Source organism: Oncorhynchus clarkii, unplaced genomic scaffold (assembly GCF_045791955.1).
Source record: "Oncorhynchus clarkii lewisi isolate Uvic-CL-2024 unplaced genomic scaffold, UVic_Ocla_1.0 unplaced_contig_686_pilon_pilon, whole genome shotgun sequence".
Classification (NCBI taxonomy): domain Eukaryota; kingdom Metazoa; phylum Chordata; class Actinopteri; order Salmoniformes; family Salmonidae; genus Oncorhynchus; species Oncorhynchus clarkii.
The window spans coordinates 223,803-250,950 of record NW_027260849.1 but is presented as its reverse complement, the minus strand read 5'-3'; the positions used below and the strand labels follow the sequence as shown (position 1 = coordinate 250,950).

The 27,148-nt window shown below is 41.9% G+C and overlaps 4 protein-coding genes across 7 annotated transcripts; 3 read left to right on the top strand and 1 right to left on the bottom strand.

Annotated features, from left to right (window-relative positions):
- Positions 1-558: 558 nt before the first annotated feature.
- On the top strand, positions 559-4,362 carry LOC139401910 (hexosaminidase D-like). Its single transcript, XM_071145918.1, has 6 exons — positions 559-741; positions 1,171-1,253; positions 2,572-2,647; positions 2,982-3,080; positions 3,240-3,329; positions 3,497-4,362. The coding sequence occupies exons 1-6, from the start codon at positions 677-679 to the stop codon at positions 3,687-3,689; spliced, it is 606 nt and encodes a 201-aa protein (XP_071002019.1). The 5' UTR covers positions 559-676; the 3' UTR covers positions 3,690-4,362.
- A 521-nt stretch (positions 4,363-4,883) lies between these two features.
- On the top strand, positions 4,884-12,069 carry LOC139401904 (cytosolic Fe-S cluster assembly factor narfl-like). The gene is made up of 11 exons (XM_071145910.1): positions 4,884-4,982; positions 5,662-5,757; positions 6,086-6,229; positions 6,430-6,562; positions 6,684-6,818; positions 8,207-8,325; positions 10,033-10,162; positions 10,285-10,357; positions 10,644-10,781; positions 11,113-11,270; positions 11,602-12,069. The coding sequence occupies exons 1-11, from the start codon at positions 4,917-4,919 to the stop codon at positions 11,841-11,843; spliced, it is 1,434 nt and encodes a 477-aa protein (XP_071002011.1). The 5' UTR covers positions 4,884-4,916; the 3' UTR covers positions 11,844-12,069.
- Positions 12,070-13,429: 1,360 nt separating this feature from the next.
- On the bottom strand, positions 13,430-19,309 carry LOC139401905 (hydroxyacylglutathione hydrolase, mitochondrial). Of its 4 annotated transcripts, none has more exons than XR_011633183.1 (10): positions 19,147-19,305; positions 18,245-18,435; positions 18,082-18,146; positions 17,812-17,929; positions 17,610-17,718; positions 15,740-15,843; positions 15,412-15,513; positions 14,803-14,882; positions 13,654-14,583; positions 13,430-13,491 (listed from the first exon to the last, which is right to left on the bottom strand). XR_011633183.1 is itself a non-coding variant. In XM_071145913.1 (9 exons), the coding sequence occupies exons 1-9, from the start codon at positions 19,217-19,219 to the stop codon at positions 14,484-14,486; spliced, it is 942 nt and encodes a 313-aa protein (XP_071002014.1). In that variant the 5' UTR covers positions 19,220-19,309; the 3' UTR covers positions 13,430-14,483. The 4 variants fall into 4 exon arrangements, 2 of the variants coding, with proteins under 2 accessions (XP_071002014.1, XP_071002015.1); XR_011633182.1 differs by having other exon boundaries at positions 13,735-14,583; XM_071145913.1 differs by having other exon boundaries at positions 13,430-14,583; positions 19,147-19,309.
- Positions 19,310-19,408: 99 nt separating this feature from the next.
- LOC139401906 (oxaloacetate tautomerase FAHD1, mitochondrial-like) lies at positions 19,409-20,545 on the top strand. The gene is made up of 2 exons (XM_071145915.1): positions 19,409-19,425; positions 19,582-20,545. Exon 2 carries the CDS (start codon positions 19,672-19,674, stop codon positions 20,326-20,328), a length of 657 nt encoding a protein of 218 aa, XP_071002016.1. The 5' UTR covers positions 19,409-19,425; positions 19,582-19,671; the 3' UTR covers positions 20,329-20,545.
- The last annotated feature ends 6,603 nt before the right edge of the window (positions 20,546-27,148 follow it).

Genomic DNA, 27,148 nt, shown 5'->3' with positions numbered 1-27,148 from the left:
GGACCAATTTATTGGTGAATTCTGAAAAGCTATCCAAGGATTGTTCCATAGGGTTGAATTGTATGGCAGTGATATTGGTTCTTATAGAATACATTTCATTTTCTTCATATTGTTAAAGTGTTCTTAACTATGAAGTTGTTAATGTTCTTAGCTTTATCCTTTAATTAAAAATAGACACATGAAAAGATTCTGGGGATGAGCATGTGCATCTTCAATATGTACCCATTGTTCCTCTTTAGTGAGTTCAACTATATGTCACGAGTAAAAGCCTTGGGTAGCAAGTTGATACAATTCCAATTCTGGAAGGTTAAACCACCCTCCGACTGAAAAAGATGTCAAATGTTTATTTAATGAATTTTATTTGTCCATATAAAGTATGTTATGACCGAGTATACTTTTTTAAAGAATGTCTTCGGTGGGGCAAATGTTATTACCGATGACAGAGAATCTAGACCATTGTAAAACTGTTTACAGCTTTTGAATAAGAGAGGGAAAATATGATGTTTACACATTTTATTGTTTTTTATTTTGAACAGGAACATTGATATCTAGATACCATGAGGCCGGTTTCAAGGGTATATGGTTCGCCAGTGCATTTAAAGGGGGCACAGGTATTGACCAGCGATGGACCCCTCTTGACTATCAGCTACAGAACCATCTGTCCTGGATAAAGGTCATGAACTCTATGACCAAATACCACTCCATAACCCTCCATGGCATCCTGCTAACAGGATGGCAGAGGTAAGACATTGATAAGGGTTGCAACATTTCTGTTACTTTTCCAAAATTCCAAGGTTTTCCAGAAATCCTGGTTGGAGGGTTCCGGATTTCATGCTTATTCCCTTCTGATTCCAGGAATCTTTCAACAGGGATTTCTGGAAAACCTGGTAATTTGGGGGAAATTACCAGAATTTTGCAACCCTGACACTAATCAACCACAATTGACTCTGATACTGATGTCTTGGTAATGTTCAAAGTGTGTGTACTAAACCAGAGCATGCGGAAGATATACTGTATAAGGCATGATGTTATATAGTTGAACTAGATTAATTGACTCATAACTCATTCCGTTGGCCCATTAAACTAAATCAAAAGGATGATCCTGTCTTTTACTGTGCGTCTGTGTTATGATGTGCTGCACCTAAGTGTTTGAAATATTTTACCCTCCAGGTTTGAGCATCATACCGTGTTGTGTGAACTCCTCCCAGTTGGCATTCCCTCCCTGGCTATGTGTCTACAGAGCTTAAAGCATGGTAAGTGCCAGGGGAACTGTAAAATAGTAACCTTCTCGCAGTCATAAGGACAAAGATTCATCAGGAGGCAGGCAAGTAGAGGTGCAAATTTGTGTTATTTATTCTATTTGCACAGTGCTGTTGATGATGGTGATACATGTACATGTTGATATATTTGCAAATGTCTGACTTCAAAATGTCAGTATTCAAAAAGAAAAAGCCTCCTAACAGGCAAAAACTAGCCTAAGCATAAAGGCACAGGTGGTAGAACCCTGCACGGGCATGAATTTTAAGCCCGAGCCCTACCCATGCCCGTGACATTCAGGCCCTACCCTACCCAGGCCTGATTGCGTCTGCCAAATTTAAGGCCCGGCCCTGCCCAAAACCAGAAATCAGAAATAAATGTGAATATCCATCGCAACAGCTCCGCTTGGGCTTCTCTGCTCAATGAAGAGACATGAGACAGCAGTTAGCTGTAAGCTACAAAACTCTAGGAACATTATTATTTCCTGTGAAATAATCTCCTGTCTTATATTTGATGAGGTTGAAGCACTTCTTACACCTTGTTATGATCTTAGTCAGATATGACTGTGCTGCGCAGCAAAGCACACGCAAATGGCTCAGCTTGAAAATGATAGTGATCAGTTTAGTTATACCCAAGTCCTGCCTATACCCTAGCTATTGATGAAAAAACAGGCCCTATCCGGCCCTAACCCGATGTATAATGTCTGGTCCAGCCGGGCTTGGGTTGGGTAGCAGAGCTCTATCAGGTGGGGTCTGCTAGGCTCAGTTGCAGCCTCCCCAAACAAATCCTCAACCAGAACTCATGAGAACATATCCAAATGAACACTTAAAGGAAGAATCCACTCAACAACTATATTTTGGAAAATTATCATATGATTCAAAACGTATCATCATCATGATGATGTGGCAAGTGACACTGCTTCTTGAAAATCCTATATCTTGAAAACTTGACTGCTGACAAAAAAACGTAGGAACTGTATCAACAGTAGAGTAATGAAAAAAATGCCAAAAGATAGTTGTTGAGTCGATTTCTTTCTTTAAATACAATAAACCAGACCTATCCTGGCACTATGTGAGCGTGGGTGCACTCAACATTTACAAGACTGAGAAACCAGACATGTGCTCCAAACAAAAGACAATAAAGCAATTGACAGAAACCTAGTGAATATAATGAAATTAACCAAAGCTTCTTACTCAGAAGTGTTGCGCAGTTTGTGAGCTCTCCAGAGAACGTGTCCACTACGGACATGAGATCGGTAAAGTATTACAGTACACCGGTCTTGTAACTAACATTATGCATGTGTCTGTTGGACAGGTGCATTTGATGAAAATGCAAAGATGGAGGCTCACCACATACTGGGCTGCAACATCAAGGTGGAGAAAGATATCTGGTTAGTAGTAGTCTCAGTTATTAGTAGAACAGTACTATTTAATCAAATGTGAGTCAACTTCAACTGAAATACTGTTTTGTATTATGAGAAAGACCAATTGCAATTTTCTAGAGAAAGGAAAACGTACACCTGAAAATTGGTGAGGAGGTGGAACTTGGTGATTTCTCTTTTGTGTCAGAGCAAGAGTGTGTGGCTACATTCCTTTCTTAAGTCAACCTGTACTGTACCATGTCACATATGGTTTACTTGAAATGCCTTGCTTTGTGAACTTAACAAAACATATGTTGTTTGGTAAAGTGCTTGACCTTTCTCTCCTGTTTGTCTGCCTCTGTAGTGAGGGGAGTGGAGCCTTCTCAGGCTCTCAGATCTACCACATGGTGTTTTACATTCACACAAACCTGCAGAAGGAGGTGGAGGCCCTCATGAAACACTAGTAAGCATCCATCGCTTCAATTTTTATTTGTGATTCCAGAGTATGAAGAATACAGTTTAAGTAATTAGAAGCAAATAATTAATTCAGATGCAAAGAAAATACCATATATTTTTCTGATGACAATTTATTGTCTATTCGTCTGATGATTATCTCATACAGCCACATCAAAGGGGGTTTCAGTCGCTACCACAGAAAATATAATTTTGCAAATCCAAGAATTATAGGATTCTTCCAAGGTCGGCTGAAGAAGTAAGTATTGCTTTTTTAAATTCTTGATGGTTAGCCATCACCTTTCTCTTCATCATTAACGCCACAGAGACATTATCTGGATGTATGAGAGATATTCAGCCACTTGGAGGACAATGGAATAAAAAGTGCCTCTTCTTTGTTAGTTAAACCCTTGTCTCCTCTTCCAGACTGTTGGATAAGTGGGAGACGTACATAGAGAACTTCCGTATGGAGATGGAGGCTATCTACTTCCCAGACACAGTGGAGGAGTGGATGGAGGAGAATGTCAACGCCAACATGGATCTACTGAGAGAGAACGCCCGGGATGCCGAGCGAATCCTAAAACTGAACGGACAGCCCAAGTCACTGAAGACCTTATAGTGACTGGTCTTGTACAGTCTCCAGACCTGATGCCGTTGGGTTGTAACTTTGCACATAGTACCTGTTGATGGTATGTCTAAAGGAGTTTTTCAAGACCGTGTGACTTGACCAGGAAATACTCTGGACCATAGTTATGCTGGTGCTAGTTGTAGCCTGTAACTAGGGTCCACAATTTGGCTCTCTGGCTTTACAAGCCATTTACTGTTTGATTGTGCTGAATAGTAACGTGTCACATGGCTCATATTTACATTGCAAATCATCAGCTCTTTGTACACAGTATGGTAGCAGAATCTGCACTGAATCTGTTTCTTTGTATGTTTGTTTTCCTGTTTGTTTATTTGTAGATGGGAGTTCTGATGAGAATGACATTCTGTTATAACACTGTCTGTATTGCATTATCATTATAGGTTTCCTGTATATGTTTTTTCTAGATCCTCCCTGTTGCCACATAATGATGCAGCTAAGGGTTTTGCCAGTAACCATGGCATAATATGTTTTTACTGCTTGGAATTTTAGCATGAGGGCCTTGGATGGTCTATGAGTTATGAGCAGATATAAATTAATTATTAAGTGTATGCTTGAATATGAAGAATACAGAAAGGAACTGATCCTGTTATGATCAAATTGCACTGTAAGATTCATGCAGTCTATATTATACTGCAATGTTAACATGCCTTTAGAGCGTAGCTCTTTATGTTCTATTGATATGCTGCTGCACAGTCTCAGGTTAAAACACTGTCTGATTGTACAACATTGTTGAACATTGGTCATTACAAATTAATTGTGCAGTCATTACAAATTGAAGATTGTGTATTTTGCACATATTAGTTGATTATGCTTGATTATCAAGTTTTTAACTTGATTATTGTTATTTATTGTTAATACTTGATATTTTATTTAAATAGGAGCTCTGACAGTTCCCTGGATGTGTAGGTTATGGTATCATATTTCAAGTTTTGGTCACCTTTGGTTTCCTTTATCATAGCCTAAAAAGTACATTGATTCATAGATTTGAATGATTTGATTCTGGTATGTGAATTCTGAGAGCTTAAATAAATGGGGTTCATACGCACATTATTTATTTTCATTTCATCGCTTCGGTAAACTTGGGTACTGTTTAAAAATACCAAGTATCAAATCTGGTTGGTATGAGAGAAGCACATTCTCTGACGAAACATCTTTACGACACTCAAAGTAAACACAAACTGCTTTACAGCAGCACTAAACATGGTGTCCCAATTTAGCGGTGTTTTGCAGTTGACAGATCTAGATGATTTTATCACTCCTTCCCAGGTAAATAACACTTAACCATACAACAATCATGTTATTAAACACGTTTTACATAATTTTAGCATAGGTACAATGTGGTTATTTTAATGTTAATGACTCACTGGTCGCCACTCTCAGTAGCTAGTTAGCTAGCTAGCTACTGTAGTTAGCTAACCTCTAAAGTACTGGCTAGCTGTCAAATAGAGTATGATCTGTCCAACTCCAAATGCGTATATTGTGTTATTGGCATTGCTGTGTAAATTGATTGAAGCAATGGTGGTTTTCAATTGAACCCGCTTTTGTTCTTTTTTTAACCTAGTTAACTCGTAGCGGATGCTGGTGGGGGAGCTTTAGGAGAACGGGCTCATTGTAATGACTGGAATGAGATCATTAGAATGGATTCAGAGATGTTGTTTCCTTCCAGCCTCCTCTACTACCTAGTTGCTTTGCGCTCTCGCTAGGTCATCGAAATGACATGTGACTCATTTGACTAGCTAACGTTAACTAGTTCACTTCCTAGGTTGAATAACTTAGCCAAAGATGTCCACTTGTATCTGTCATCAGACACACCATTAGTTCCTTTTACTTTAATTTAATTGGTTCTTGTACTGTAAGCACGATGTGACTAAGCTAGCTAGTATTGTTTGTGATTGTACTTTCCCCCCTAAACTGATTGCTACTTGCTCCCCTTGTCCTTTCTTAGGAATGTGTGAAACCAGTCAAGGTGGAGAAGAAGCAAGGCCGATCTGTGGCTAAAATTCAAATAGAAGATGATGGGAGCTATTTCCAGGTTAAACAGGTGCGTATGCTTCAATGTTTCCCACATAGTGACCACAGCTGGAGCTGTGATGATGTTACATTGACTAACATGTCAACTGGCATGAGCCTACTTCACTGAGGGTGAATCTCAAAACGTTCTTGTTGCTCTTCTCATCTCTCCTTCACCTGAACTTGTTCTGAAGACACAGGATCGGTAAAAGCAATATGGCTGCCTTATGGGATTTGTTTTGTCAAGTACTTTCTCAAATTAATTTAAGCAGCAGATGCTACTTTTTGAGACAAACTTTTTCTTTCTCACTGTTAACCTACAGTACAATATTACTCCAACTTGTTCTTTGTGTCTCCAGGATGGTGGAAAGCAGAAGCTGGAGAAAGCTAAGATCACTCTGAATGACTGCCTGGCCTGCAGTGGCTGCATCACCTCAGCTGAGAGTGTCCTTATCACACAGCAGAGTCATGAAGAGATTTACAGGGTGCTACGCAGCAACAAGGTAGTGTGTGTGTGTGTGTGTGTGTGTGTGTGTGTGTGCGTGTGTGTGTGTGTGTGTGTGTGTGTGTGTGTGTGTTGGCATCCATCTGAAGACCCACAAACAGGACCCACCAGTCATACTCAACCCAGCGTGTTTAGTGATGATGATGGTGTCTGTATCTGTCTCCTCTGTGTGTAACTAGTCTCCCTTCATCTCCCCAGCAGGCAGGTGTAGCAGAGCAGAAGGTGGTGGTGGTGTCTGTGTCCCCACAGTCCAGAGCCTCCCTGGCAGCACGCTACGGCCTGAGCAGCAGTGAGGCAGGCAGGAGGCTCACCGCCTTCTTCAAGGGTCTGGGTGAGTGCGAAGGTTAAAAGATAAACCTTTGTGTATCTGTGTAATATAGGACATCGGTTTATCTGACACATTAGTGAGATACATTATATTTAGATAAAATATACTGACTGTTGTGTTTCAGGGGTTCACCACGTGTTTGACACCAGCTTCAGCAGGACCTTCAGCCTGTTGGAGAGTCAGAGAGAGTTTGTGGAGCGGTTCCATCGGAAGGAGCAAGACAAGCAGGCCCTGCCCATGCTGGCCTCTGCCTGCCCAGGTAACCAGCTGTACCTCAACACCTTAACTAGCCCCTGATTATCTCCAGGTCAGAATCCTTCCAATAGAACTTCAGAAACCAGGGCCCAATTTCACAAAGTTCATCAGATTAGAAGTGGTGGGTACTTCTATTTGTCCTGTTTCACACATGTACAAGTGTGTTTTAATTTGAAATTTGTTTTTTGCATATCCCAACTCCCTCCGAGACACCCTAGGAGAGTGGGGTCACGGCCAGAAGAGGGAATAAGAGGGGGGACAGATCATCTCCTACTCTGACACACTTTATAAATATAGGCCCTGGTCTCTTCCAGGTCCAGTAATAATACAGGCTTGTCTTCAGGTACTGTAATAATACAGGCTTGTCTTCAGGTCCATTAATAATACAGGCTTGTGTTGTCTTCAGGCCCTGTAATAATACAGGCTTGTGTTGTCTTCAGGTTCATTAATAATACAGGCTTGTGTTGTCTTCAGGCCCTGTAATAATACAGGCTTGTGTTGTCTTCAGGCCCTGTAATAATACAGGCTTGTGCTGTCTTCAGGCCCTGTAATAATACAGGCTTGTGTTGTCTTCAGGCCCTGTAATAATACAGGCTTGTGTTGTCTTCAGGCCCTGTAATAATACAGGCTTGTGTTGTCTTCAGGCCCTGTAATAATACAGGCTTGTGTTGTCTTCAGGCCCTGTAATAATACAGGCTTGTGTTGTCTTCAGGCCCTGTAATAATACAGGCTTGTGTTGTCTTCAGGCCCTGTAATAATACAGGCTTGTGTTGTCTTCAGGCCCTGTAACAATACAGGCTTGTGTTGTCTTCAGGCCCTGTAATAATACAGGCTTGTGTTGTCTTCAGGCCCTGTAATAATACAGGCTTGTGTTGTCTTCAGGCCCTGTAATAATACAGGCTTGTGCTGTCTTCAGGTCCATTAATAATACAGGCTTGTGCTGTCTTCAGGTTCATTAATAATACAGGCTTGTGTTGTCTTCAGGCCCTGTAATAATACAGGCGTGTGCTGTCTTCAGGCCCTGTAATAATACAGGCTTGTGTTGTCTTCAGGCCCTGTAATAATACAGGCTTGTGTTGTCTTCGGGCCCTGTAATAATACAGGCTTGTGTTGTCTTCGGGCCCTGTAATAATACAGGCTTGTGTTGTCTTCGGGCCCTGTAATAATACAGGCTTGTGTTGTCTTCGGGCCCTGTAATAATACAGGCTTGTGTTGTCTTCAGGCCCTGTAATAATACAGGCTTGTGTTGTCTTCAGGCCCTGTAATAATACAGGCTTGTGTTGTCTTCAGGCCCTGTAATAATACAGGCTTGTGTTGTCTTCAGGCCCTGTAATAATACAGGCTTGTGTTGTCTTCAGGCCCTGTAATAATACAGGCTTGTGTTGTCTTCAGGTTGGATCTGCTATGCAGAGAAAACCCATGGAGAGTTCATCCTGCCCTACGTCAGCTCCACCCGCTCCCCACAGCAGATGATGGGCTCTCTGGTGAAGGGCTTCTTCGCTGGCCAGCAGGTTGGTCGGGGCTCATTGACACTAGAGTCCTGCATAGGTCTGTTTTTTGGAGCTGCACCCACCCCGCTCCAGCCACATAAATTCTGAGCCTACCCGACATCAAGAGAGATCTTTCTGTGCAATCCGACCGAGCCGCATAAAATTGTTCTGCGAGTTGATCCGTCAACCCTGCCAAATAACATCTATTTATTTAGTGTTTGTGACTCCTGTGTAGTAGGCTAATATTCTTCTTCCCTGCATGAATGAATTTGTCTGCATGTCTATTCAACATGAATTAAGAACCATATATATTTTTTCTTCACTATGCCTATGCAATGCGTCACATTGACAACTCAAATTGCTTTGTAAAAAGGAGCCTTCCAATTAACCTTCTTACCTCATGAAAGCCTGTAGAGCCTGTAGCCGACATAACGAAACAAGACCTTTACATTCAATATTGTTTAGATAATCAAATAATTGAATTGAAACTTAAAGGGATTCCCTGGTACTTTTGTATACTTTGTAGCCAGTAGTTCTGAAAGTGGCATCCACGAGCTAAAAGTGGTCCCCGATAATGGTGTACTACATCACATATTTGCAGATATGTGCTCCATGTCATTGCTCTCTCTCTTGCTCTGCTGTGTGTGATTCTTGCTAGTTGTCTCTCAAATAGCGATGGGCTGGAACTTGAATTGCTAGGGGGCTGGCCCATGTGGGGGAAGTTAGGGAAAATGGCACACCACATCTTACAGAAAACAGTCGCTTTTAAACTAGGGATTTTGTGGTTAATTGAGGTAAGACAGTAATTCTGCTCATAGATTAGCCGTATATAAACTACACATTGACACATCCAGCCCAAAGCGGGAGGTTTAAAAAATATTGACATGTCACTAAAGTACTTATTCCCAGAATAACTTATTTACTAGGCTGCACTTTTACCAGCAGCACTGGTTTAAATGTTATATGTCCTGCGTACGGTCTACATGTACGAAAGCCTGAATTAACACAATCATCCACTAATAATGACCTGAATTATCATAAACATAAACACATACCTGCTTGCTCTTTTTGCAGGCTGTGCATCCATCTAGCGAGTTGTTGACCGTGTCCATAATGACTTGCGCAGCAGCTGTTTCCACGATTGTGTATTCCTCCATCATCACTTTTCTTTCTTTGTCCTGTTACTTTAGCCATTTTCACATGGAGAGAGGCTAGCCAGGGGGAGTCAACTTGGCAATGTATTCTTACGTGGGGGAAGGGAACATAAGCTCTACATATGGACAAATAAAAATGTTTCAGCACAACACAAATAATGGACAGTTCCCTGCTGGTAGCCTTCTATGTCTGCCTCACCGCTCACAGAATGGAATTCACATAATGCAAAACGACCAGCTCCTGGGTTTGTAAAAAAAAAGAAGTGTTTTCTTGATTTAAAAAGCTTCTGACCTGCAATATAATTGTTCTGAACCGGAAGCCCCCCAATAATTCCGCCAGCTGATGATGCAGGAGTCTGACATTCAGCGATGAAGACTGCAGGGTTAAATATCTAGATGTTAGTTTTGGAATAGACTAAATGGAGTCAGGGGATCTAGATCAGAGATGGAGAGTAACGTTTAATAGATGATAAGAATTTGTGTTCATTTTGGATGATGATTCCATCATGTCTGTATAGTAGGATGAGATCTTCTAAAGGATATGACTGACAGGTGTGTGTTGTTGTTGTTGCAGGGCCTGAACCCACAGCAGATCTACCATGTGACTGTGATGCCCTGCTATGATAAGAAACTGGAGGCCTCCAGGCCTGACTTCTACCTGGAGGAGGCTGACACCAGAGAGGTGGACTGTGTCATCACTTCAGGTAGGGAGGACATGAAACCACTATGGCAGATAGTATTCAAAGTGTCTGTGTTTGTTTTCTGTTTTGAATCACATTTTTAAATGTACATTTGCTGATGTCTGTTTCTGTTTATTTCATGACAGGAGAAGTTCTGAAGATGCTAGAGGAAGAGAAAGTGTTGCTCAGCGATGTGGAGCCAGCCCCATTAGATACAATGTAAGGGTTTGAACCTCATCTTTTACCTATAAATTAATACATACGTGTGTGTCAGGAGAACTCCAGAAGGTGTGTGTGTGTGTGTGTGTGTGTGTGTGTGTGTGTGTGTGTGTGTGTGTGTGTGTGTGTGTGTGTGTGTGTGTGTGTGTGTGTGTGTGTGTGTGTGTGTGTGTGTGTGTGTGTGTGTGTGTGTGTGTGTGTGTGTGCGTGCACGTGTGTGTGCATGCAGCGTGCGTCAGAAGAACTCTACACTTGCTGATGTGTGCATGCACTTGTGTCCCTGCAGGTTCAGCAGTGTGTGTGGTGATGAGTTGCTGGGCCATGCAGGGAGCGGTTCAGGAGGATACCTCCATCACGTGTTCACACACGCTGCCAGACAGCTGTTTGGAGAGGAGGTGAAGGAGCTCACCTACAAGACACTCAAGTAAGTCAGTCTGGCCCTGCAGTATTAAAGCCCTGTTAGGAGCTCACCTCTGCTAATTGGTTAGCTTTCACTTAATTGTGTCAACTGTGAAATAGTGCAGGCAAAATACTCAGTCTCTCTTCATTTCCATGAGATGTGTAGGGAAGTCTGTCTCTGCTTCCTATCAGCCATGGATGTATAGATTTGTTGAGAAGAATAACCCTGAGATTAGAGCATGTTTAAGAAACAGCGTTTCTGATTGGACAAATCCAAGTTGACCTTCCCTGTTTCAGTCTGATTTCTTGTATTTGGTGCCTAATGAACACAACCCTGATTAACCTGTCCCCTTTAGGAACAAGGACTTCCAGGAGGTGACCCTGGAAAGGGACGGTGTGGTCGTGCTGCGTTTCGCCACAACCTACGGTTTCCGCAACATCCAGAACCTGGTGCAGAAACTCAAGAGGGGAAAGTCACCCTACCACTTCGTAGAGGTCATGGCCTGTCCGTCAGGTGAGGAAAGAGGAGGCTTTGTTTGTTGGTTTACATTTGCGTTTAATATAAACACAAGATACTATATACAAATGCATGTTTTTTTTCATCCCACATTCAAGTGGGTGGAATTGAATTATGTCTCGTCCATTGATTTTTTTACTGCTATGGTTGAAGTCTCTATTCTACATCTGCACAGAAGCTACCACAGGCAGCAGCTAGTGTTAGAAAGCACACTGCGTGAATTCCCCTGGGGAATGTTTCCTGTTTGTAATTCATTTTTTTGGTTCAAGTCAAATTGAACTTGTAAAACCAGTTGTGTGTTGTGTTTCCTCACTGTGTGTGTATACAGGTTGTCTGAATGGGGGAGGCCAGGTGAAGCCCTTACCAGAGCAGAACAACAAGGAGTTGCTGCAGCAGGTGGAGGATCTGTACAAGGAGGAGCGCCCTCTAGTGCCAGAGGAGGACCAGCACGTGGCAGAGCTTTACCAGTCCTGGCTACAGAGTGTAGGAGAGGAGAGAGCCAGGGAGCTGCTGCACACACAGTACCATGCAGTGGACAAGGCCACCAACGGACTCCTTGTCAAATGGTGAAGAAGAGGGTGAAAGGATGTTGAAGGGTTTCTGTAAGTGAATGGTCTGTCCTCAAGTGTCAGGGTGCATCTCAATAGTCTAAAGTAGCCCTCTCTGTTTCATCTCCATTGAGTTTAACACCGGTTAGGTGGAAGCAACATGGCCGGTTCTTGTTGGGTATTTTCTGTCACCTGTCTTAGTTCTTTAATATCAGTAGAAATAAAGAAAAAGGCATGATGCACATACATTTTGTCTATTGAGATGCATCCCTATTCTAGGATTATTTGAACCATTTGAGTGAAATCACACAACTTGACCTTGGGTTAATGTTTATGCTCCATATGTACTGGATGCCTGAATGTAGCACTTTCCTTCACCGTCTCTGTGTCTCTCTCCTCTACCGTCTCTTTGTCTCTCTCCTCTACCGTCTCTTTGTCTCTCTCCTCTACCGTCTCTTTGTCTCTCTCCTCTACCATCTCTTTGTCTCTCTCCTCTACCATCTCTTTGTCTCTCTCCTCTACCGTCTCTTTGTCTCTCTCCTCTCTCTCTGCTTTTAAGAACCCCCCATTTCTTTTCTCTGTCTATCCATCCCTCTATCCTTCTGTCTGTGCTTAAAGGACTGTCTGTCAGATCAAATAGAGCATTATCGCCAAGTGCTTAATTACTGTGGTGGCCTGTCATTTATTTATTTGAAAATAAAAGAGAGCCGCACACTCTAGGAGCTCAGATGCAAAAATTTGGTGAAGACAGCTTGGTTGGTAATTCAATTTTTTGCATCTGAGCTCCTAGAGTGTGCGGCTCTTTCATTTTCAGGTTTTCTACTCCGCTAGCCAGCACCTAGCCAGCACCTTGCCTAAATAGGTGTGCGTTTATTTTTCTTCTAGATCTGTCATTTATTTATACCAACATAAAGCCTGTATACATTCAGGCTATAGATTGTATACGCACAAGCTAATTCATACCAGACCACTGGTATGGTTGGGATAATTATTACTACATTTAAGTGTGCACTAATTATGAATACAGCAGCAAATTCTGTTATTTCTCTTGTATGCACTGAAAAGGATTTGGACCCTTGAAATGTTTTCTGATGGAATTCTAAAGAAATATTTTAGTTTAAATGTATATCATTTCTGCCTTATTTATAATACATCTATGATACATATTTTGCATATTAAAATGTTAGTGTAACTTTCAAGTACGTTATTCACCACGTACCAGCAGTCATTTATATACATACTGACACGATACTAAGGAACAGTTTTAGCTGTAGAAATAAGCATACACTTTCAATATTTACATTCATGTTTTCAGTGTTTTCTTCCTTTGTATGGCATGGTGAGAACGAGGCACATACCTTCATACGGTATGCTGTCAGTTAAGCAGCTAGGTTCAACCATTTAATATGGACTAAGTAATATTAGCAATGTCAAAATATATTGCTTATATAATAAACTAAATGTTTAGCAGCTCTTTTGTTATAGATGTGAATGTTAATACAGAATGTCAAGCAAACATCACCGTTTTACCCTAAGAATTCTGCAAGCGGGTAATAGTCATTAGGGAAATGAATCTCTCACAAATATGAAATTAATTGTTAGGCCAACAATAGAAAGAATCTGCTTTATTGCTTTTTCTGTGAAGGAGACAATGGAGCTTTTAGTAAGACCTATGTATCACTAACTTCACATTGGCACTCAAAGCCTGATATGTGTGTATGTATATATATATATGGAGCTTTTAGTAAGACCTATGCATCACGAACTTCACATTGGCACTCAAAGCCTGATATGTGTGTATGTATATATATATATGGAGCTTTTAGTAAGACCTATGCATCACGAACTTCACATTGGCACTCAAAGCCTGATATGTGTGTATGTATATATATATATGGAGCTTTTAGTAAGACCTATGCATCACGAACTTCACATTGGCACTCAAAGCCTGATATGTGTGTATGTATATATATATATGGAGCTTTTGATTAACAAAGAGCATAAGTTGTCTTATTTTCTATAGTATGAGAGATGTTTGGAAGCGCTTCAGTCTTGATTTTCTAAATGTCCAGCAATCACACTAAGGTAGCCCTGGCTTCTCTAAAGGGACTATACCCCAAACCTCGGAAATATTGTTGAGTGAATATACCATATTAAAATAATAAAACACTTGATAAGAAACCTTTATACAGAGACAAAAAGTCTAAATTAATTTACAAACATTGCACATTAAGACAATCTACTTATTCAACCTTCACCCTGCTCTTTATAGTTTGGTTTTGCTTCTGCAGATAAGAATTGTTGGGGTTTATTAAAATATTATTTTTCACATTACAGAATATCAATACTGTATTTACTCTACATCAAACTGTACATTTCAGTAGATTCTTGAATCAATCTTCTGCAATACATATCAAATTGTATTCTGTAAATCCAGTTCATACTCCCATCTCTAGTCTTCCTCGTGACGAGACTACAATGTTTTGCTTGATGCTTGCATTAGGTCTACAAGCTAATGTACAGAATGTTGAAATGTAGTAAATACAGTATTTTATGTAGTGAATGAAACAGGTAGGAAATATTTTGCCATAGTTGTTAGTAACAAGTCCAGTGCACTGGTACGCATGTAGTGGAACGGATTTCACTAGACTCCATTCTGCAGTCAGTCCTTGGGGACCCGGAAGCCATCTTTCTCCTTACGGAGACTCCTCATGGTTTCAACAGGGTCATTCTGCCCAGCATGCTCTTGCACAGACTTCTCTCTGGAATAGAAAGGAAAGAATGTCACTTCAATTATTTCACTACATACAGAGTGAGCATTGGCACTTTAATTTCCATGCTAAAAATCCTCTCCCTCGTCTTCCCCGCATTCCTCTATGACACAAAGCTCAAGAGGGCACTTGTGGATTGTCTGATGCTCGTATAAGAGATCAGTGCTGAGCAAGTGCTTTATAAAAATGTCCATCACTAGTTGTACTTACTTCACTCTCATAAAGGGGTTGAATTTGAATTCTTCAGCCACAGTGGAGGGGATGGTTGGTTCTCCATTACTGACTTTCTCCTACGGATTTAATAAAAAGCAGATTATACATTTTCTTGATTACATTAAAGATCACCATGGCCATGTGTTCACACACAATGTCCAATGCAGCTGTTTATCTCAATATCATTTCTGGGTAACAATTCAATAAATTAATGTGATTTTAATTGAAAACAATGGTCAAAAATAGCTTCTTAGCAAAAGGGAAATGTCTAAATATTTAGCTATGACTATCTTGGAGTGGTCTGAGTGGGAGGGGAAAACTGGACATTTGTTATTGGCAGAGAGGTTTGGAACCCTTTCTTATTGGTCTATTAACCAATTTACCACATGGTGATTTCACCATGGAAGGCCAAAACTCCATCCTACCAAAAACAGCAGAAATTTCAGACAATCTTTTAAAAGCAGCTCTTACACTAAGGGCATTAATCATATATTTTTTTACAATTTCACAGTATTATTCCAACCTCAGTGAGGAAATGTATATAAAACCCAGGGAAATCATGTGTTTGACTGTACTGGGCCTTTAATGAAATGTATCAAGATATACCTTTGCCCATGCTAGTTTTTTCTTGATGACCTCGTTGTCGGGCTCCACATGTCGAGCGAACTTCAGATTGTTGATGGTGTACTCATGACCACAGTAAACACGCTGGAACACAAACACACTATTGTTCCCATCTGCTGTGTGACTGTCGTGTTAACACGACAGAGTTTGTCAGCACATGTGCTTGGTCACATATAATGTAATAATAACTGACCGTTTCTAACCTATAAAAGACAGACACTGAATAGTGTTAATCCAGTAGCTGTCATTACATGTAAAGAAAGTTATATGTAGAAGTTCATTTAACACAGTGTGATAGAGGTATATTTACTGTTTCAGGGGGCAGACGTCCCAGCACATCTATCAATGCCCTGTACATCTGTTCAGCTGTACCCTCAAAAAACTTCCCACAGCCAGCAACAAACAGTGTGTCCCCTAAACAGGAAGATAACAAGGGTCAAAGGGCTGCCATGAAAATCTGCTGATTTAATAATACCTAGATACCTAAGTAAACCTACAGTAGTTAACTCATGTTTAATGATCAGAACTGTTAAGAGATTGATGTCCCCTATGACTGGAACTGCATTACGACGGGTCTATTCAGACTTCAATAGAGTTCTCCTAGATTAAAAGAAAATGATATATCTATATGGACACTCCTCAAAATGTGTGTATTCGGCTATTTCAGCCACACCCATTGCTGACATGTGTATAAAAAAAGAGCACACCGCCATGCAATCTCCATAGACAAACATTGGCAGTAGAATGGACTTACTGAAGAGCTCAGTGACATTCAACGTGGCACCGTCACAGGGTGCCACCTTTCCAACAAGTCAGTTTGTCAAATTGCTTTCTTGCTAGTGCTGCCCCAGTCAACTGTATGTGCTGTTATTGTGAAGTGGAAACGTCCAGAAGCAACAACAGCTCCGCCGTGAAGTGGTAGGTAGACCACACAAGCTCACAGAACGGGACCACAGAGTAGCACATAAAAATTATCTGTAACACTCACTACCAAGTTCTTAACTGCCTCTGGAAGCAACGTCAACACAAGAACCGTTTGTCAGGCGCTTCATGAATCGGTTTCCATGGCCTAACAGCCACACACAAGCCTAAGATCACCATGTGCAATGCCAAGCATTGGCTGGAGTGGTGTAAAGCTCGTCGCCATTAGACTCTGGAGCTGTGGAAACGGGTTCTCTGGAGTGATGAATCACGCTTCACCATCTGGCAGTCCGACGGACAAATCTGGGTTTGGCGGATAACAGGAGAACGCTACCTGCCCTAATGCAGTGTCAACTGTAAAGTTCGGTGGAAGATAAATAATGGTGTGGGGCTGTTTCTCATGGTTCAGGCTAGGCCCCTTAGTTTCAGTGAAGGGAAATCGTAACACTACAGCATACAATAACATTCTAGACAATTAAATGCTTCCAACTTTGTAGCAACAGTTTGGGAAAGGCCCTTTCCTGTTCCAGCATGACAATGCCCCGTGCACAAAGAGGTCCATACAGAAATGGTTTGTCGAGACCGGTGTCAAAGACCTTGACTGGTCTGCAGAGCCGTGACTTCAACCCCATCGAACACCTTTGGGATGAATTGGAACGCTGGCCTCGTCGCCCAACATCAGTTCCCGACCTCACTAAGGCTCATGGCTGAATGGAAGCAAGTCCCCGCAACAATGTTCCAACATCTAGTGGAAAGCCTTACCAGAAGACTGGAGGCTGTTATAGCAACAAAAGGAGGACCAACTCCATATTAATGCCCATGATTTTGGAATGAGATTTGACGAGCAGGTGTACCTCATGCAGTGTACCTCAGGAATGGCTGAACGAACCAATTTGGAAAGAATGTGGTTTTAGGATATAAAATATAAGGTCTGAGGTTAACACAGGCTTAGGAGATCTTATACGTTTTGTTCTATGAGAATATCAGTCAGTTAACATGACCTTTATGAATTATGAAGCCTTTATGTGCTGTTTTGATTACTAAATGCTTCAAAATTCACAAAGGGACATTAGCTGACAGATTATCTCACAGAACAAAACGTATAAGATCTCCTAAGCCTGTGTTTAACACAGTTCTTATTTTCGGCTTTTATCCAAAACCCCTTTTAATTTCTCATGGGCTTTAGCCAACATGCCATTACTATTGCTCTCTATTACAGTAGGTGATACAGTCAAATTGGAAAGATATCAGTAGCTTACCTGTGAAGACAGCTGGAGGCTCAGTGCTGTTGTCTTTGGTCACAAGGTAGCAAATGTGGCCAGTGGTGTGGCATGGCGTAAACAAACACTTGACTGTAAGTGAACCAACCTGGCAATGAAATAGACAGGTGTTTTGTTTTAGGTCTGTTATGGTTATTACATAGGTTATTCTGCTGGTAGTTACTCAGGTATAAGGCCTTACTTTGAACGTGTTGGAGTGTTTGACTTTCTTAGTGAGGGCATCCACCCGGTCATCTCCTCCGTACACAGTGAGACCAGGCACCAGCCTCACCATCTTCTCATTGCCTCCCGCATGGTCCCTGTAGAGAGAAGGAGACAACGCATGGTACATGGAAATCCTATAATGTCGGTATATCTAATCTCAGTGTTATTGGACTGCTCACAATGGTAATTTCGCTGAGTCATTTGCACTGAGTGATATTAAAAAACAATGATTGACATCTGGACTTACCAATGGTGATGGGTAGTCAGAACTGTTGTAAGTCTCACACCGTGCTTTCTGATAGCTTCTACAACCTGAAGAGACAATCAAATGATTATAAAATGTATATACATCATATCCTACTGTTGATCCATCAAAACAAACCTACAGCAGGCTATATTTCATTTCATACCTTCACTGGTTCAACTGGGTCTATGATGGCAGCTTCCTTTGACTCCTCATCAATGAGAAGGTACATGTAGTTGTCAGTGAGGGCTGGCAGCAGTTCTACCTTCATGTCGCTCTGCTCCACCAGTAAAGACTTCCTTATCGGGATATCAGGAGCTTCCTTGTGTAGAAGGGCTGCTTGGACGTGCGCAGGGGCTACACAATATTTACAATTCATCACATTAGACATAACAGAACTCACTAACCAATTTGTCATCGTAAAAATATAAAATAGTTGCCATAATATTAACCAATCCATTTTCGTTGAAAAATACAGTTCACATACAGGGTAAACAGAAGGTAAACGTGCTTACAATGTACACAAGGGCTACGTGGTTCTTGGAGAACAGCCAAGTAAAGTTTAGCTATTGTAACCCTGTCAGAGAGAGCTTGTTCTCAATTTATTCAAGCTGTCATTCACATGAAAGTAAACAAGCCAGCCAAAGAACACAAAACCGAAGTACTATGGAGTAAGATCAGAATAATACATTAAAATAACTGGAATCCAATGGTTTGCAAATATTTCGATGCTGCCAAATTCTATGCGTAGCTAAGCCTTCAGTTCAGTCTGTGTGTGAGAGAATTGTAAGAGGAAATGCCAGACAAGGAAGGGGATGATGTAATAGCATCAGGGGCTTGCTAAGCGCTAATCAACACCAGTTAGCTAGCCCGGGACAGCTGCTTCAAAGATATATGGCTGCTTTGACAGTAGCTAGCTAGCATTTGAATATGCTGTGTAAATTATAAATATGAAAGCTAGCTAACCTTACGTTGGCGTGCCATCAGTGACAGTTCGTTTAGAAACTTTCAGGGTTGTTATGTAGCTGTGTAAAGAACTTGAAAGATCGGGATGTGAGCGAAACATACCAATTTTATACGTTGCAGCGGCTCCAAGAACGCCAAGAGTGCAGGCACTCGCTACCAGTGACCTGTAAAACATAGCCAGCAACACTGTAGCTGTTTGCTAATATCGCAATCGCATGTACAGGAACCAAACTCGTTTGGTTTAAAGAAGAGTTCCGCCTTCTTTAACGTTGACCTCCACAGATACACCAATCGAATGCGAGGGGAGTAGCTCGTGAATATCAGCTGATAGGCTGGAGAAAGCGAACCCACGGAACCTTACGACGTCATATTTGTAATCAGGTTGAGTTTGTAATATATATGCACTGATTTAGCGTCATTGTAATATTTACATAATGCATTTATTTCGTATCGAAATATCTCATCTTTTTGAATTAACTTTTATTATGTAACACGTCAACTGTTTTTGTCCACTCTGGGATACCGTACGTTTGACAGGTTTGTTCAAGGAAGCTGCAGCGGGCAAAGGTCGTTTTGATGGTAAGAACTGCTTCGGAGCAGCTGTAGACTTGACAAGATTTCTTTACAATGACTTCACGAAATATATCTCGATTTTGGGAGTGGGGAAAGAAGATCATCTGTGTTGGGAGGAACTACGCCGACCATGCAAAAGAGCTAAATAACGTCGTCCCAACAGAGCCCGTGTTGTTCCTGAAGACTCCATCTGCATATCTGACAGAGGGCTCACCTATCCTCATTCCCAAATACTCCAACAGTGTACACCATGAAATCGAGTTGGGGGTGGTCATCGGGAAAGGAGGCACCGCTATCCCCCAATCCTCCGCGATGCAACACGTCGCAGGGTACGCCCTGTGTTTGGATATGACAGCTCGGGACGTCCAGGATGACTGCAAGTCTAAAGGTCTTCCGTGGACTCTGGCCAAAGCGTTCAACACATCTTGTCCCGTCAGTGAATTCATCCCCAAAGAGCGGATACCCGACCCGGGAAACGTGAAGATCTGGCTCAATGTGAACGGCCAGATGCGCCAGAATGGCTGCACCTCTCAGATGATTTTCTCCATTCCCTTTCTCATCAGCTACATCAGTGAGATCATCACCTTAGAAGAGGGGGATCTGATTCTCACAGGGACTCCCAAGGGTGTATCCGCTGTGCAGGTGCACGATGAACTACATGCTGGCATAGATGATGTTGTCAGCATGACTTTTAAAGTTGGCAGACTTTGACAGATCATTAGCAAACTCTTAAAATCTGTGTTTTATGGTACATTTCTGTAATTTGCTTTTAATCCGAGCAGAGAGCTGGATGAAATGTATGGAATTACACTGGAGTCATTAGGCAGGCCTATTTCATGCAGAATGCACACTGATCAAGTACATTGTTGCATTTCTGAAACCAGCAGAGGGCAGTGCTTACTCAAAGATTCTAATACAGAATTACAATGTAGCCTATTAGACTAAAAAAATGCATTGATTTTACAATTGGAAATATAAATCTTGTTTTGAATTTCTGGTCCAGTAGATTTCACTAAATCAGATGCTCAACAAGTGGGCCAGGTGCTGATCTTAATCTTATCCTGACCTATTGTTGTTTTCTGCTCTAGACAACAGCCTCTGCCACAGCACATCACTGTAATCACAGTTAGAATGTTTGCCTTAAAAAATCTTGTCTTTTTCTCCTGTTTGTGAGGAACATTGCCCATGGCATTTTGAACTCCTGTCTACTCTACTATGAATAGGAAAAACAATCAGGGGATTTTTCTCTTACAGATCCAATCCTCTTCAAAGCCAAATCAGCCTGAAGAAATAGTCACATTAAACATTTACAGCCTGTTCATTTATATTGGCGTGCCTTTTATCATCTCCAACATTTCACAGATGAAATTGAGTCTCCACTACAGTGTCACAGATGAGTGATTTTTAAGACGTGACTTATTGAGTTTAGGGAGGTTTTAGGGAGGTTTTTGCTCTAGTTGTGTTGTGGGCCTGCTGCATGTTATCCCATTATAACAGTGGAGAGGAGACTGTCTTCATCCACTGGCTTTATGAGACAGCATATTACACCTGTGTTTTTTTGGAAGTGATCAGAGTATCAGACTTCTGGCCAGAGGTAACTCCTTGTCACCCTCCATCTCCATGTGTCCACCATAGTGGCTAGTTGATATTGATATCGGAGCCAAAGCTTGATTCGGGTCGGCAGGGTAGTGTGAAAATGGTATGATTTCTTTCAACCTACAACAACTCTCAACTGGAATGTTTCTTGTCATAGGATCAAACAAGCCTTTTCATTTAGCTTCGTTCCAGGAAAGGACTCCAGATTTTCAGGCTTGTGTAACTTCTGTCTGACTTGATTACAGTCCGTCATTTCTCAGTTTCTCAAATCCACAGTCAAATGTATCTTCTCATCTGTATCTGGCTCGCGCTGTGCGGCTCAACCGTTGTCTATAATGGCGGTAAATAAGGGCAGCGTGGGTCTGCCAGCTCTGCCCTCTCCATAACCACGTTCTTCCAGGGGTTTTAACATCTGTTCCAGGTTGAATTACACTTCTCCCACAGGCCTCTGCTATCAGGATCAATCACAGTCTCAGCCTGTCTCTCCCTGTAACCTGAGTCTGTGTGTAGTATACACCATCATCATCCCACACCTCAGAGGCATTCTATCACCCAGCCTCACAACTATATGTCCCAGCAGCCTCCAGGGGACTAGGGTTATGTCCAACTTGTTCATCATCATGACAAGAATGAAAGGTTCCGTTTTAATATGTCTTCAGAATCTCACTGTAGCTGTAACTGTACCCAACTATCGTCTATGATACAGTCTGGTGAACTATGATTGGGTTATAGCATATGCATGTGTACTCTTTCAGGTGCTCCTTTTTACGAGATATGATTATCGTCATCTTAGCTTATATGTGTCTGTGGGTATTATCCTCTAGTCTCCTCTCTTAGGCTTGAACAATAGTTTCAAAGCCAAGTGTGGAGCCATGGCTTAGCATTCAGAACAGTGAAATGGCATGTTGTCATCGAGCGAGAGGCCTGAGAAGGTACACTTAACATTCTCAGGGAGTGGATTACCTGCAGTTAGACCACAGCGTGTCTTCAAACCAACCCAACACTCACACACTGACAGTAACAATGATGTCATTCATTGCAGGGCATCAAGCCAGTGGGATAAAACATGAGCCAAAGAGTGAAGTCGCTCTTTGAAGAAAGGGAATCCCATTGTGAAAAGAAAACGCATCATTATTTCTTTTGAGTGGGGAAACAAAAGCAATTCTGCTGTAGGGTATAGCTTTTGCATTTCTACACAAAAATAAGCCCCAAGTTAACATGACCAAATACTGAAACACTCACTCAGTCACACAAGAAAGGTATCAGTTACCATTTAATTTGTCTGAAATGCTTCCCCTGCGTGTGAACGCAGAAGTGAGTGTGGTGGATCTTTAAAAGATGACAGGGCTGGTAGCTGTCATTCCAGGAGCAGGCAGAGGTGAGGCACACAGGCAGGAAGGAAGGCAGATGAGTTTTGGAGGTTCATTTTACACAGACAGTCTGTATGACACACTACAACACCTTCATCCATCCTCAGCACTCATCAGCAACTCATGACTGGGTGGTAGAGGTAGTAGCAGGTAGTTAACTCTCCTCTCTTGGCTTGAGGACACTGAGTTCCTGCATTTGGGTTCATACAGACAGCAGCTCCCACCTTTTTGTCGATTTCTCACTCCAAGCTCAAGCTCATCTGTAGGCTGGCGGTGATTGGGAAACAGTAGACAACTTAAAACATGTTATTGTGTCTGTTTCAAGTGTACTATTGAGAAGGTCCTATAGACTTGACTTTGAGAGTCCTATAGAGTTTTTTATACAGTCTTGCCACGTCTCCGTTTAGGAAATGACAGTTCGTGATGTTCTACTTGCGTGCTGTGCTGTATGTATGTCACCAGACTGTACTGTGGTGTGGTCATCCTAAGAAAGCAGACGCCACAGGCACACACAGCTAGTGGAAAGACTGAGTGAGGGAGGATTCAATATCACATGCATGACAACAAGGCACAGATATGTCCACATGGCAACGAATAGGAAACTATCGAGGAATAGATAGTATGGGATTTCATTGCTGGCGATTAGCTGAGAAAAATATTGTGTGTAAGTTTGGATTGTTTGTGTGTGTAAGTTTGGATTGTTTGTGTGTAAGTTTGGATTGTTTGTGTGTAAGTTTGGATTGTTTGTGTGTAAGTTTGGATTGTTTGTGTGTAAGTTTGGATTGTTTGTGTGTGTGTGTGCGTCTGTATGTATGTCAGTCTAGGAAACCAATAGTTACATAGTTTATCTTCTTGTCCGCTTCATAAATGTCCTAATTAATGATGGAATCTTTGACTATAGTTGATCTCCCACACATGGAAGTAATTACTTTGTGTTCAAGTCAATTCATCATAAATAATTTATAAGTGGGTGGTTGGGTTTAATAAAACCATGGAACATATCAAGAACCAATTAGTGCTTTATATAGACATGGCAAAGCTTTACATAGACTTATATAAAACTTGTCCTATACCATGGAACTTATATACTGACTTATGGCAGAATGGAGTCCTTGGCAGCTGAAATTGAGCCATGTAACATAACAGGTGTGCACTTCATTAAGGCTTAGCACGGTAGCACCTGAAAGGGGGGTACAATGTGGTGGATCTTTCTGTAGAAAGATTTCTACATGGAACCCAAAAGGATTCTACCTGGAATCAAAAAGGGTTCTTCTATGGAACCCTTTTGGGTTCTAGATAGCACCTTTTTTTCTAAGAGTGTAGGGCTCATTGTCTCTGAAGGTACTATGCTATCAATTGAAGACATATTCAACGGTGCACTAGGTAGTAGATGTATATTTCGAGGCAATCTCTAGTCTTAAAGAATTCGATGATATCATTTGGCTTTTCAGATGTTAAGTGATATAGATTCAGTTGTTAGTGAAAACAGAATGCCTGGAATGTGATGACTGTCGACAGTACTGTAGAAAATAATTTATTTAAAACCCTGTTATAGTTTCAAGTGTGAAGTTTTCTCATCCAATTGGTAATAGCAATTTAGCTCTGCACCTTGCCATTTATGGGTGTCTGCCATCCAATGAAATGTAATTGTGTGATTTTTCCAAAAAAGACCCAATAAGCTAATTATAAATGACTAGCAACTTGGATGCTAAGTGGTATTGAAGCAAGAGTTTTGTCCTGAAATAGTATGAAGTCCCATTGTAAAACTTCCTAATCCCCATCTCTAAAAAACATTCCCTGAAACAGGCTTACTCACCACCAGTTTAAAGTTAAACCATTTTGACCCAAATTACTCTGAACAATTAAAGCCAGAGTCACTCTTTTAACAAGATACAGTGTACTACCCTAACCACAGAGTGTGTGGAGTCTTGTAGAACGGACTGTCTTCATTTATGAGTAATCAAAAGAAACCTCTTTTACACTGTAACCCTGCTTTTATCTGGTGTGTACAAATCAGCCTTTTTTCTTCAAACTGAGAACCCTCAAAATCGTTCAACCCTCCTTCGTGACTGGTTCTGATTAGTCTGCCATATGCCCATATATGTCTCATCCGTCCCTTACGCAAAATATATAGGTCCCTCATCACGGTTCATCTCCAATAATTACAGGGCTGTAACCGTATCTACGTCAGGTGATTTTCATAAGGGTAAACAAATCCACAATGCTAGGAAGTGATGGCATGCATCACATTTTGGCCTCATTCTTAAGAGCTGCATACCACTAGGGCCACAACAAACTGCCTAGTTGGGGAACGGAAGACATTAAGGTTTATGAACCTGTAATTTAATTGATGTACCCCTTCAGTCATGTACGGGTTTTATAGGTCTACATTGTTAAAACCTCCATCCTCTTCAATGTAAACAAATCAGTCAGAACAACTGGATCACAGTTTCCCTCTGGGTTTATCTGTGGAATTATCTGTGTATGGAAACTGAAGTGCAATGATTGGTTATTGTACACTACAGTTATACTACAGTCATAGCATCACAGTTTGTCATTTCTGTTGGATAACTTAGTAGAGTCTTCTAAACTACAAAATCCCCCTTTTGGCTCGCGTGTGAGAAATGATGTCTTGGTACTACTGTTTTCACGATGGGGCGCAATGATGTCAGGGTTGTTTTACGATGGCATGTTCAATGTAACCAGGATGGAGTCTTTGACTGTCTACATGATCTGTCACATTACCAGACTTATTAAAGGCTTGAATCATATCTAGCAGATACATAGATCTTCAGTGCATAGAGCTGTCAATTCGGATGCCGACAGTGGATATCAATGAGAGTTATGTTATGCATGCACCTCAAGTTGAGACCATGCCCATAGAATGGAATGATTCAAATACATAGCCATTCCTTCGGGTCCCATTGTGCAGTGTTTTGGGACAGCTTTGCCCAGAGCATCCACTCATACCATGCTGTGGTTGCAGTCGGGTTGCAGTCCCATTAGAGCCACAGTAGTTCAGCCCAGTGTATAATAAACATGTAGCCTATGATTCATGTTCCGCTGATTTCATTAAGTTTACTGTTAGGCTGGTACCGAAGACATTGGTGCTAACGACTTGCCCAGATGGAGGGGGAATATGAAAAAATGGACACACGCGCAGGCACAGGCACAGGCAAACACACACACACACACACACACACACACACACACACACACACACACACACACACACACACACACACACACACACACACACTCCTACCACTGGGCTGGCACTCAGAAAAGGCAGCTAAATAAAATGTAATAAATGTGGGACAGATGAAGTGAGCCAGGGACATTAAATGGTACTGAGGGCACTACTAGCCTGTGGCCAGACGTATTTAAGTGAGGCGCATAGGTGGGAATGTGTGACAGGCATAGTCTACTGGGTGGAGGTACTGTATCCTACTGGGTGGAGGTACTGTTTTCTACTGGGTGGAGGTACTGTATCCTACTGGGTGGAGGTACTGTATCCTACTGGGTGGAGGCACTGTAGACTACTGGGTGGAGGTACTGTATACTACTGGGTGGAGGTACTGTATCCTACTGGGTGGAGGTACTGTAGACTATTGAGTGGAGGTACTGTAGTCTCCTGGGTGGAGGTACTGTATACTACTGGGTGGAGGCACTGTAGACTACTGGGTGGAGGTACTGTATCCTACTGGGTGGAGGCACTGTAGACTACTGGGTGGAGGTACTGTATCCTACTGGGTGGAGGTACTGTAGACTATTGAGTGGAGGTACTGTAGTTTCCTGGGTGGAGGTACTGTATACTACTGGGTGGAGGCACTGTAGATTACTGGGTGGAGGCACTGTAGATTACTGGGTGGAGGCACTGTAGACTACTGGGTGGAGGTACTGTAGACTACTGGGTGGAGGTACTGTAGACTACTGGGTGGAGGCACTGTAGACTACTGGGTGAAGGTACTGTAGACTACTGGGTGAAGGTATCGGAGACTACTGGGTGGAGGTACTGTAGACTACTGGGTGGAGGTACTGTAGACTACTGAGTGGAGGTACTGTAGACTACTGGGTGGAGGTAGGCAGGAGGCAGAAAGTAGTGCTACTGCCAAGGTAACTGGGTACTAAACCTAAACTGAGCCCATTCATTAACTGTTAATCCTGGAGCTGTTCTGCATCCATCCCAGTCTACATTTCAGGGGGAAAGTTGGCTTCCTTTTTAAAAAAGTTGTTCCACCAGAGCAGATGTGTTTTCTCCCTTTTGAAAGAAAGGAGTGGTGCTAATTCTGCCCAGAGAGGGAAGGATGGGGTCTTTTTAAGACAGCTGACATATTTCATAATTTAAGGCCACAGCACACACAGCCCTCAGACTGTACATGTGGTCTCACTATGTGGAGGGAGAGAAAGAGGGAGAGCGAAGGGGGGGCGAGAGGGAAGGGGCAAAGAGAGGGAGAGAGAAGATGAAGAGGAAGAGAGGAAAGAGGGAAGCGGAGGTCTGTGCATGTTTTCTACTGAGGAGTTAGACAGAGTTTAGCCTCTTATTCCAGGCTTCTGAGTTCTCC

Excerpts from the sequence above, each read along its gene's own strand:
- LOC139401910 (XM_071145918.1), top strand. The coding sequence starts at position 677 with ATGAACTCTATGACCAAATACCACTCCATAACCCTCCATGGCATCCTG. Across the intron at positions 742-1,170 it reads CTGCTAACAGGATGGCAGAG|GTTTGAGCATCATACCGTGT; the intron begins GTAAGACATTGA and ends TTTACCCTCCAG. Across the intron at positions 2,648-2,981 it reads AAGGTGGAGAAAGATATCTG|TGAGGGGAGTGGAGCCTTCT; the intron begins GTTAGTAGTAGT and ends CTGCCTCTGTAG.
- LOC139401904 (XM_071145910.1), top strand. The coding sequence starts at position 4,917 with ATGGTGTCCCAATTTAGCGGTGTTTTGCAGTTGACAGATCTAGATGAT. Across the intron at positions 6,563-6,683 it reads CGCCTTCTTCAAGGGTCTGG|GGGTTCACCACGTGTTTGAC; the intron begins GTGAGTGCGAAG and ends GTTGTGTTTCAG. Across the intron at positions 10,163-10,284 it reads GGACTGTGTCATCACTTCAG|GAGAAGTTCTGAAGATGCTA; the intron begins GTAGGGAGGACA and ends ATTTCATGACAG.
- LOC139401905 (XM_071145913.1), bottom strand. The coding sequence starts at position 19,219 with ATGTTTTACAGGTCACTGGTAGCGAGTGCCTGCACTCTTGGCGTTCTT. Across the intron at positions 15,844-17,609 it reads GCCTCCAGCTGTCTTCACAG|GGGACACACTGTTTGTTGCT; the intron begins GTAAGCTACTGA and ends CTTCCTGTTTAG. Across the intron at positions 15,514-15,739 it reads GACGTCTGCCCCCTGAAACA|CGTGTTTACTGTGGTCATGA; the intron begins GTAAATATACCT and ends TTTGTGTTCCAG.
- LOC139401906 (XM_071145915.1), top strand. The coding sequence starts at position 19,672 with ATGACTTCACGAAATATATCTCGATTTTGGGAGTGGGGAAAGAAGATC.